Source organism: Siphateles boraxobius, unplaced genomic scaffold (assembly GCF_051911475.1).
Source record: "Siphateles boraxobius isolate OS27281-9 unplaced genomic scaffold, OSU_SipBor_1 13, whole genome shotgun sequence".
Lineage (NCBI taxonomy): Eukaryota > Metazoa > Chordata > Actinopteri > Cypriniformes > Leuciscidae > Siphateles > Siphateles boraxobius.
Window position 1 is genome coordinate 4258689 of NW_027508733.1, and position 11948 is coordinate 4270636.

The 11948-nt window shown below is 35.5% G+C and overlaps 1 protein-coding gene and 1 long non-coding RNA gene across 2 annotated transcripts; one reads left to right on the plus strand and one right to left on the minus strand.

Annotated features, from left to right (window-relative positions):
* The first annotated feature begins 2226 nt into the window (after positions 1–2226).
* Positions 2227–5419, plus strand: LOC143735285 (natural killer cell receptor 2B4). The gene is made up of 4 exons (XM_077225415.1): positions 2227–2371; positions 3908–4228; positions 4315–4617; positions 4711–5419. Exons 1-4 carry the CDS (start codon positions 2323–2325, stop codon positions 4860–4862), a joined length of 825 nt encoding a protein of 274 aa, XP_077081530.1. The 5' UTR covers positions 2227–2322; the 3' UTR covers positions 4863–5419.
* A 1276-nt stretch (positions 5420–6695) lies between these two features.
* On the minus strand, positions 6696–10065 carry LOC143735351 (uncharacterized). Its single transcript, XR_013203115.1, has 4 exons — positions 10023–10065; positions 9909–9935; positions 9374–9736; positions 6696–8959 (listed from the first exon to the last, which is right to left on the minus strand). It is a non-coding gene; the product is annotated as an uncharacterized LOC143735351 (long non-coding RNA).
* Between the last annotated feature and the right edge of the window lie 1883 nt (positions 10066–11948).

An 11948-nucleotide genomic window follows, 5' to 3' on the forward strand; every position in this document is an offset into this window, starting at 1 on the left:
ATGGCGGCCGGATTTCTCGGTTTCCAGCGGCCAATAGGGCATCTAGTCTCTATATGATATCTATGGTTGGATATACATACCTGCTTCCAATCTCATCCACCTAATGGAAAACGTTTTGAAATATGACGCAAGTTATGGGTTGGCTGTCGAACTTTCTTAACTCTGTTGAATATTTAGGATATGTTTTTGTAAGAGAAATTTTCTGAATGGCTACATGTATAATGCTATATTTTATAAATTATAATTAATTGTATAAAATTACATTTCAAACTGACATGATGACTTAGCACTGATAGAAAAAAATGATAACTGACATTTATGGGGGGAAAATATATTTTTGTCATAAGAACACAAGAAGCCTAGATGAACAACATTTCTGCTGTAATTTTCTTTAGAAAGCAGAAGGCATAGGACAGGTCCAGTCGTGCACCTGGAGGGCCATTGTCCTGCAGAGTTCAGCTTAACCCCAATTAACCCTTTGACTGTCACCCCAAACCCCCGACAAACCTTTTTCGCATAGAAATTATGGAAGTGAAACAGACAAAAAAGTTTTAAGTTTGAGTTTATGAATATAATTATTTATATTTTATATAAAATATATATATTACAAAATATATTTAACTTTAAAACTGCAAGAAAATGAAAGCCTAAAATCTGAACAAGTTGTGTTCCAAATTTTAGGTTGATATCTCAAAAAAAATTATATCAGTAAGATTTTATTCAGTAAGATTTTATTTGGGTGCAGTACCAAACTTTTTCACTATGTGAACACCAGACTCCATTACTGCCCATACAAGGGCGCCTCCATTTTCATATATGTTTTGAGTGGTCTGAACCATGTATTTCCATAATTTTCATACAATTTATGAAGTAGACATCCTATTCAGAAGTAGTATGGGTGGTTTGGCAGTATTTGATTTGATTTCAACCTCTAATAAATGCATAAAAAGATCACATATGTGCGTTATAGCTCGCAGCCGCATCACAAATCGAGAATCCATAATATTCTTCTTTATATTTAAAACATTTTCGGACCTTTTTTTCTCATAAATTGAATCGGTGTAATCTTTTGTACTCATGGCATGAAAACAAACTGAGGTTTCTACCAATCTTTCATGATTTTTCATGTTTATTGCTATTTCAAAATAAAGGCCTAAACACTCCTAATGAATATGAAATATTCTTCTTGCAAATTGATAAATTACTGCTCCTCGGTAACTTATTTTAGAAAACAGCCACCAAATAAGAAAACTAGAGATTGTAAGCTTTCAAATGATATATAGTTGTTTAAAATATTTAATGGCAAACGTCCCACCTGTGGGACCGTGACAGACAAACCCCTATTAAACATTAGCTGCATACTAAACTCCCAGGCGTGTTAAGGCAAGTTCGAGCTGAACTTTGCAGGACAGTGGCCCTCCAGGACCGATTTTGGACTCTCCTTGCATATGAGCTATTTCTTATTTCTTTTACTGTACTGCAGTTCCACCTGGTGACCACTTGGGGAAAACAGTGGCGTTACTAAGACTTGTTCTTGGTGCATACTGGCACCATGCAATCAAATTGACCCCAAATCAAACTGACATGTTCCAATAAAAAATAAGGTTTTGTTTTGGAATTTGTTGATAGTAGCCTAGCTATAATAAAAACAATAATAGTATCGGTAGGTTTGGTTTAATACATTAGAAGATCCAATATGGAAAAAGATTCACAGAAGACCTGTGTTTTAGTGACCTGCGAGTCGGATTGAAACCTTCTGTGGTCTTATTTATTTTGATCAACAAAGAGATATGTGGTTTTGTTATGTTGAGTGGACAAATAAGTTGTGCATGTGTCTTTTGAATGTGTCGTGTGGTTGAACGGGCTTCTTCCTGTCCTGAATACATTAACATCACAGACTGTTTTCCTGTTACACGATGCAGGTTAACTGTTAAAGTACTGAATCCATCAACAATAATAGGCTTTTTAAAATTATCTGCACAATTTACCAACGATCATTTACTATTGTAAGCAAATGTAACCATTATAAGAACTTGCACTTTAGTCACAGTTTATAATGTAAAATATAGGGAATCGTCTCTTCTTTCTATAGAAATATCAGCAAGTTTGACATATAGTACACCATAACAAGGTTGGTTGTCATAACTAATCAAGGAAAATAACAGCTAAATCCCTAAGTCAAACATATGCAAGTAGAACAAACGCAATCACAGTTAGCGCATGAGCACGGAGAGGGAGGTGGAAAAGTGTTAAAGGGTGGTTCACACTTGGTCTCATTTCAAGTGATGTTTTCTCAGAACGGACAGCACACTGCTGATAACAATGCTTCACGGGTTTTTTTTCTTTTGTTTGTGCTTCTGGCGTCTCGTTGGTAAGTAAAAATATGTTTTTAGATTTTCACTTCATGCAGTTTTGTAATGGTGTAACAGGCCTACTGTTAAAAGCTACTGAAGGGTTTATATTTCCTTACAACAGTTGTCTAAAGATATTCAGCTACGTCACAGTCACTAACAAAAATATGGTCTAAAACATTCCCTTTGGTTATCAAAATGTTATTTCTGAATGTAAAGTAACACCTTAGATGTTTTTAGCGATGCTCTTGCTTTTGGTTGTAGTTTTAGCTTTGTCCTAAGTGACAATCTTCTCAATCTGTGGTATTACTGAGACTGTTTAAAAGCAGTGCAGTGATTTACAGTATGTGTGTATTTGAGACTTTAGTTGCATTTGAGATTTGAGAAAATGCTAGAAGTGGGCATTAACGCACTTCTAGATTTTAATCTTTAGCGTAGGCTACCTTTACTTTTTCTTGCGGATTACTTCACTTCTCACATTTTGTCGGTGATGCGCCGAAGTCTGTGACCCTTTGTATTGAACTGATCCCAATCCTCATCCCAACACTACTGTCCACAGTGCCTGGGTCACATCATTTGGTGGGTCACAGACCGGTACTTTGCCAATCAGAGTCAAAGCGAGAGTACCAGCATGTTTTCCTCACTTAAAGCACTGCCTTTATGACATTAAGGAAAATAAATACGTTTTTATTAAACTTTCCATTTATAACATCTTCCATAACTAAATACTTTAAAACATCAGTTCAATGTTGCTTCATTTTTGTAATGCTGCTTTGTATTTTTTTCTTTTGACTTCTCTTTCCGTAGGAGTTGAATTCAAATCTTTTAACTTTTAAATTAGTGTCAGATTAATGGAAGCTTGTTTCTGCCACAGATAAAAACAGACAATTCTGACTTTATTTATTAGAATTATTTCTTTATATCTTGCAATTCTGAATTTATATTTAAACTCGGAATTGCGAGGGAAAAAGTCAGAATTCCAAGTAATACACTTGGAATTACGATAAAATAAAGTCAGAATTGCGAGTTATAAACCCGGATGTTATATGTTCTCCATTTTGTGTACCATGTGTTTCTGTTACTTGGATTTTTAAGTTGTATTTCTTTTCCTGTTTTCTTTTTCTGGTGCCATTTTGTAGTCAGTTTGTAGTTTTCTTGTTTAGTTCCCTGATTGTTCCCAAGTGTGTCTTGTTTGTATCACCCCTTGTGTGTATAAACCTGTGTTCGTGATCGGATCTTGTCCGTTGTTGGATGTGTCGTTGGTGTCCTCATGATTCCTGGTTTCTGCTCCTTGTGCTTGAATTGTCATTTGCTTAAATAAAACTGCATTTGGATTAGTTTTCACCATTTTGACATCGGAATTGCAAGAAATAAAGCCATAATTGCAAAATATATAGTCACAATTAACTCTTTAATTTTGTGGCTAAAACAAGCTTCCACAAAAATAGAACGACTTTTATTAATGCTATAGCAATTTTAACTGAAACTAATGATCCAACAGTAAGTTTCTTCAGTACTATAGTCTGTGATTGAGAAAGTGCTCTTGTATGTTTCAGGTGTGTTTGGTGTTGAGGCGGATGAAATCGAGTCGGTGTCAGTGATGGAGGGAGATTCTCTCCACCTACAGACTGGTGTGAATAAAATACAAGAGGACGATCTGATCATGTGGATGTGCGGAGACCATTGCATCGCTAAACTCAACATTTCCTCCCAAGTCATCTCTGAAAATAATGACAGATTCAGAGACAGACTGAAGCTGGATCATCAGACTGGATCTCTGACCATCACAAACATCACAACTGAAGACTCTGGGCTTTATAAAGCACAGATGATCGGACATAAAGTTTCAAAGAAAACTTTCAACGTTACTGTCATTGGTGAGTAGACCTACTTAAAGGTAGACGTTGTTTAAAAATGATTGACATGACAAACTCTTCATTCATATTTCTCTAATGTTTTCAAGCTCATCTTCCCATTCCTGCCATCGCTAGTTACTGTCCTCAAAATCCTTCATCATCATCAGGATCATCGGTGTCCAAATGTGTGCTGTTGTGTTCAGTGTCGAATGTGGGTCATGTGACTCTCTCCTGGTACGCAGGAATCAGTGTATTGTCCAGCATCAGTGCGTCTGATCTCAGCATCAGTCTCTCTCTACCTCTGGAGGTGGAATATCAGGATAAAAACACCTACAGCTGTGTGCTGAACAATCCCATCAGCAACCAGACCACACATCTGGACATCAACACACTCTGTCACACATGTGCAGGTAGCATTAAACCATCACTTCAACAGCACATCAGCAGCATACTTTCAAATCATTTGATATATTGATATTTTCTGTTCTTTTTTCCCCCATCAGAATGTGTCTGCTGTTGTGATTCTAAAAACGCTGTGATCCAATTGGTCCTCTCTGCTCTGGTGGGCGTGGCTACTGTTGCTGTTCTGGTTTATGACATCACATCCAGAAGAGCTGAACAGAAAAGAAGAGCTCAGAAATCAACCTCAAACTGATTTAGCTAACTAACCAAAATTTTAATCACTATTTTTTTTTTCTGAGACACTTTTACAAAACTAGAGTGAAATACAAAATGTTTGTGTTTATTTTAGCATAATATTGGGAGGGGGAAGTTTTAAAATTCTATGAATGCCCTGTAAAACAGCATGGCATGCAGCTCATAAGTCTTGCTCGATCATATTTTTTACTTAACGTCCGTTTCTGCCACAAATGTGTCTGTTCTTTTATCTACACTGTGCTTACTAAACATTTTCTTGTGTTTTTGTGGTCTGGTAATGTAGGTAGCAGACCTGTTCCTGTGGCCTGTCGGCATATGTAAGCGTTGGCAGGAAGTGTTTCGTTTTGCAAACTTGTGACTTCTGAAGAACCTGGCCTTTAGTGTCAGGACAATGTTGTTACCCACAGTGTTCAGAAAGTTTTCTCAGTTGAGCTTCGATGTGTTCAACTTTTGAACCTTTGGTGTACATTACACACCTTTGTTTGAGTCAGGGGCGTTTGATCATCACTGGCACACGGGCAACACATACATTTTAATAAAGTACCTTAAAATGTCGGGGGCTCTGGGAAATTATTTTTTTTTGTTGTTGTTGTTGCAAAAACAGCAAAACATTCAGTTCTGGTGACTTTGGGAGTCATATTTATTTATTCATTTTCTTTAATAATATTATGTAAGTATGTGCTGCGGATCATTTAATTAGTTCAATTTTACTTTAAATTCACAACAAGCATTTTCGTGAGCAAAATAAATAAATCAACTAATCAACTCAGAAAGCTTTCAGTGATGATGGCTAAATCAAACCACAGACGAAACGATGCCAAATTACAAGAAATAACCAGCATTCTTTTAACAGTTAACAAGCTTATGGTATGGATCAAATAAGTGCCAAGTAAATCATATCTGGAAACCAGGGTGTCCTCATTCAGCTAAATAATATAAACTCGCATACAACTCTTCACAGCGATAAGCGCTCGCTTTCTCTTTTTGCAACGTTGTATGATGAATAATGGACTGACTGACCCCAGCAGGCACAGCCATCATAAGACGCTGCAACGTTAAATATATGTTCTGATGTCTGTGTACCTTCGTAATAGAAAATAGATACTCCTATTTAAGGGAAATTATTTTCTTTTTTTCTCATATACAGGTGAAACTCGAAAAATTAGAATATCGTACAAAAGTTATCATTTTGATGATTATGGCTTACAGCTTATGAAAACCCCAAATTCAAAATCTCAGAAAATTAGAATATTACATAAAATCAATAAATAAAAAAAGGATTTTAAATACAGAAATGTCTGCCCTCTGAAAAGTATCATCATGCATATGTATATAGTTATATACTAAGTATATTAGTTTCACCTTTTAATTTGAATTACTGAAATACTTTTGCACGATATTCTAATTTTTCGAGTTTCACCTGTATGGTTTATTACATTTTATGTGTTTTTTAAAGAAACCCTTAAAGGGACAGTTCACCAAAAACATTTTTTTTTTTATTTGTCATCATTTACTCACCCTCAGGTTGTTCCAAACACAAAAGAAGATATTTTGAATCATTTTGGTAACCAGACAGTTGATTGACCCCATTGACTTCCATGGTAGGGAAAAAAAATACTACTGAAGTCAATGGCGGAAGTCTGATTATCAACATTCTTCAAAGTATCTTCTTTGTTGTTCAACACAAAAATGTTTTAATCAAAATGTATTATTTGGGAATCATGTAAATTGCTGCAAAATTAGTTATTATATTAATTATAATTCATTTTATACTGAGGTTCACAAAATTATTAACTGGTGTCAATCAATCACATAAAAACACACAAATGAATTAACTAGTAACACATTAGCCTTTATTTCATAACAACAATGTGCTCCAGCTGACAAACATTAAATTTGCAATACAACTGCAAAATTCATTTTAAACACGTTTTTTGACTAAACAAGCCACTGTAACCGTTGGATCTATTTAAAATTGAAAAGAAAAAGTGTAAACCCAAAAAGTGACTTTTGTAGATCCATGTGGTATGATGTCAAACCACTGGTTCGCTGGAGATTTTCCTGGGTTTTATAATATTAGTATTTTTGCTCTTCCAACAATTTATATTAATTGGCATTTTTACAATGAAGTTTTATTAGTCGATAAAATGCATCTAATATTTCTGAATATGGAGTACACATAATGTTTTCACAGTAAATTGACAAAAAGCATCTCAAATATCACAGTATGTAAATAAACACTGGCCTAAATATGAAAAAACTCAGTATATCACAACATGCGCACAAATATTCACACAAACTTTAATGGCAATATGTCATTCTCGATTTATTATATGATAAGTAAATAAACCCTGATACTGTTTATCAATACAAGGTTCATAACCTTGTTTTGGGACTGTCTTGTTGATTCATTTTGGTCCAGAGATTAGCATATTGAAAACGTTAGTGTATTGAAAGCATACTAAGTGTATGTCTTTAGTACGGTTGCGAATCGAAAATGAATACTTAGAGTCAGGAATCGGATGTTCCTCTTATCGATTCCTTTGTGAGGCATTTCAACACGACTTTAAACCATTCAATCGCGAGGCGACTCGCTTGCTGTTTTCTGTGCTGCAGTCGTGTGTAATAGTATATTGGATCCGTGCAGTTCTTAAAGTGACAGCAGCCTATTATTCCTGCTGCCGTCTCTATTCGACAATTCACCCTGACGTCACAACAATAATAGACGTTCTTCCGGGTGGCAAAAGCCGAAGCGTTCCTATGGCAACACTAGTAAGTTGCTTGGAAGGGAGACCCACCGTCGGCAGTAGCCTAATCTACATTTCAACAGTTGATTCAAAAACAGACGTGGTGGAAATTCAGACATAGTTAACATGATCATTGAGGGACTGATTAACTAATTCAGGAGATAGCAATAAATAAAATGCCTAACCTTGGTCATAGTAGATTTGGCGCTAGTCTACTACCATCATTTTTGAATGAGTCTCAGCCTACCATTGAGTAGTTCTTTTAGTGACTGTTGCTGTTTGACTTAAAATATGTTAGGCTATGGTAGATGGTCTATTTCCCTGTTATCTAACTAAAAAGGATATAATCGTTTTCTGTTGCTCGGATCGGATGGCACAGTCGTGAGCTTTTGACGGTGAAATGGATAGTGCGCTACAGTAGTTCTGTCTCTTCCTTGTATAAGTTAATAAAACTTTTACTTCAGGCAGTGACTGACAAGGAGTCTGATCTTCAAAAGAGACCTGAAGTTTACTAATATTGGTCTCGAGTTTCCCCAGCTGAAGATAATTATGCTCTGCTATGATTTTGTAGATGGACCGTTTTCTACTTGTTTTTAATATTTTAAAAGAGTCTTAATATCCGAATGGAAATTCAGTCAACACTCTCAAAATTCAAGTAATTTTAATATTCAAATATATCTGCAAGCAGCCATTGTGGGGCCAAGCGGAAAGAAGACAATAAGACATGCACTACTTTCGATGACGTCCACTCGCTTTAACCTCCTCACCCACAGGTTCCGCTGGATAAATTTACTTTTTCTGAAGGAAATCGATAAAACCTACGCCTTTTGCTGTATATCTGGCGGCGAAACCCCAAACACAACACGTTTTAGTAATCGTTTCAACTCTGATCAACAACAATGTTTTTAACTATGTAACTGTTTACATTAGCCGGCTGGATCTCTTCAGTTGGTCAGTAGAAGCCGCTCGCGTTCTGCCACCTGGAAGTATCTTGGTGCCTATTGTTTACAAACATTCTGAAATGCCCTATAGTAACACTAACATAACAGAACATAACATAACAAGCACCTGTTTTTGCTTACTGTCACAATACATGCACTTAATGAATCACTTCTTAGCCAACAAGTGAGTATGCGTGTGTGTAGTATGAATACAATCCGTATAGACAACATCTGCCATACTGGCATTGTACAAATTGTGTCACTGTTCCCCACCGGACGCCTCCTCATCCTCATTAGATAAAGTGCCGTCGGATCAACAGTATATGTACTAGTGTTTTCGGGGTCCTCTTCTGGTTTCAAGGACAACATTGTCTCATTTAAATCATCCCCACATTTTTGTGTTGCAGCTGTAAGAAAACAAAGAAACACAGAAGGTAAAAAGAGAGAAAGCAGTAGAGTTAATTTGCACTGTATAGCGAATTAAATATTCATGTTAAAATGGATGTCATAAGAAAACTGCATCACGTGACTCTAGATTGCAAACACAGATTTCAGAATTAGGCCCAGCAAGTGTTTTTTTAGTTATTTTTTTTACATTACAGCTGCCTGATCGCAATTATATTATTATAATTCTACACACAGTACACAAGCATGGAGATATGGGCCTTTTACTATTTATTTGGAATATTGAAATATTAGCTGTAAAAAACATTACTCTTGTGAAGTATGGACAGAAACATATTATTATTATTACTAATACTATGCTGCAGTAGTTGACTGGGTTCAAAAAACAAGTGAAAATAGAAGTTTAAGCTTCTCACCGCGGACATTGACTTTGATTGTTTTGGTAAGACGATGTGTGTTGCTGGTGATCTCAAGTTTAAAATGCCCAGTGTCTTTGACTCTCATGTTCTCGATAGTGAGATTTCCAGTTTCATAGTCCAGCTTCAGTCTGTCTTTGAATTTCCCATCAGGACCATCCTTTACTGTGAACCTATCGTTCCTTTTATGACACACAGCTATGACAGTAAACAAGGTTGTGCAATCAGAGACTCTGGAATCAGCGTATTTCCATCGTAGCCGATCATCTCTCTGTACGTCAGTAACACCAGAGTTTAGAGTAACAGTATCTCCATGCTTCACTTTTATTTTCTTCACTTGATCTAGCCCATCATGAAACATATCTGGAGGAAAAAAATTCAAGACAGGAATTAATAATGTAGAGGTGGTGTACAACTAATATCTTGTTAAACAATACTTTTTTTAGGTTTGTGTGATATTGGATATTATAACATTTTTTTGTGGATTTACACTGCAAGCAATGTGGCAAAGTTGCTCACAAGAGAGGGATCTTACCCTGAAGTGGATCACATTCTTCCTGACCTGTTCGAACAATAATCACAGATTTTTATATTTTTAAGATTACTTGTAATGGACAATGAAAATGCACATTGTTTTAAAGTAACTTACAGTTTGGTAAATCTCTCTGCTGATTAGACATTTCACCATCTGCTAAAGACAAAAGATCTTAATCTGATTTGGACTTGTTAGAGCCATTACTACATTAAAGATAATGTATTGTGTAAAGTTCACCCAAAATCAAAATTTTTGTGAGAAAAAATAAGAAAGGTTTTCAGAGTTTTAGTGTCAGTACTACATTAAACTTCTATATACTGTATAAGGTTGAATGTAATAATATAGTGGAATTCATTACATCCCTAATCACGTGACTATTACTAGTTGTATACGCGTTGCGTATGTGCAACAATTTTGAAGAAGGAAGAAGGTTTGTTGGTGCTAGACATTCTTTTGACCGTGGAAAAGGCTAAAATTAATGTTTTTGGAATGTGAATACGTGTAAAGTAGTTTTGAGTTTGATTTCTTTAATATTGTAACAAGACAAAGAAAAAGTAAAGCTTTACAAGACACGTTATAGATTCATGCATCAAATCCTTTGAGCAAAACCCTTTGGGAAATAGCGAAGAAGGGAAAATGACTGAGATCGCCATTACAGACTCAAACACACAGAGAGAGTCAGTTGGTGCACAGAGTAATTCAATATCTTACCGTTATTTGGATGATCAACAACATCATCTCTAAGAACTGGATCTGTTTAAATAATAATAGATGCAAGTTAACTTTTCGATTGTGGTTTCATAGTGCATTTTTTTTCTCATTCATATTGTCCTCCAAGGTGAAATTAATTTAGTTCACTGCTCAAAAAATTATTTATATCTAAACATTTTAATTCAAGATAAATTTACAAGAAATAAACTGGCATGAAAAGTTTGATCAATTCATCAGAAAAACAATACATGATATCTTATGTCATTTCAGTGAGAAAATCACTTTTTGCAATGTTGTAGGTACTGTTTACTGTTACTATTTACTGTAACTGTTTAGTGTTACTGTTTACTACTGTTACTGTTTACTACTGTTACTGTTTAGTGTTACTGTTTACTATTGTTACTGTTACTGTTTACTATTGTTACTGTTACTGTTTACTACTGTTACTGTTACTGTTTAGTGTTACTGTTTACTACTGTTACTGTTTACTATTGTTACTGTTACTGTTTACTATTGTTGCTGTTACTGTTTACTATTGTTTCAGTTTACTGTTACTGTTTATTGTTACTGTTACTGTTACTGTTTACTGTTGTTACAGTTTACTGTTACTGTTTACTGTTACTGTTTACTACTGTTACTGTTTACTACTGTTACTGTTACTGTTTACATTTAACGTTACTATTTACTGTTTACTACTGTTACTGTTACTTTTTACTGTTACTGTTTACTGTTAACATTTAACATTACTGTTTACTACTGTTACTGTTTAACGTTACGTTTTACTACTGTTACTGTTTACTAATACTGTTTACTGTTAGTGGCATAACTACATTAAAATAATTATATTTACCCTTATATCAAAATTTTGTTTTTTGATGAATGTATATGTGGCGAGGGGGGCGTGGTTCAGCGAAGTCTGTAGTGCGAGAGCAAAGACGGAGCCGAGCGGTGAGTAAGTAGGTCAAGTGCAAAATTACGAACACCTGTCTCTGATTGCAGTAATTGGCGTGAGGAGACCGCATAAAAGCCGGCTGGTGCAAGAGAGCGGAGAGAGAAGGACTGGGTACTCGTGCACGACACGCGAGCTGAGCGCTGAAAGTGGAAAGAGTGTTGCCTGATATAGTGGAAAGAGTGATGTTTTATATAGTGGAAAGAGTGTTTTCTGAACGTGAACGAGGTTTATGTTAAAACATTTTTTCTGTTTTTGGACCAAATAAAAGTGTACGAGTCCCAGCCACGCCGACCCCTGTCTTCTTCCATCACACCAACACTGAACCTTCACTTTGATTAGTTTTATATGCGTTATATGCGTAACAATTTTGAAGAAGA

Bases quoted from the DNA above. Each gene is read 5' to 3' on its own strand.
- LOC143735285 (XM_077225415.1), top strand. From the start codon at position 2,323: ATGCTTCACGGGTTTTTTTTCTTTTGTTTGTGCTTCTGGCGTCTCGTT. The intron at 4,229-4,314 runs GTGAGTAGACCT...AATGTTTTCAAG, and splicing joins TTTCAACGTTACTGTCATTG to CTCATCTTCCCATTCCTGCC. The intron at 4,618-4,710 runs GTAGCATTAAAC...TTCCCCCATCAG, and splicing joins ACTCTGTCACACATGTGCAG to AATGTGTCTGCTGTTGTGAT.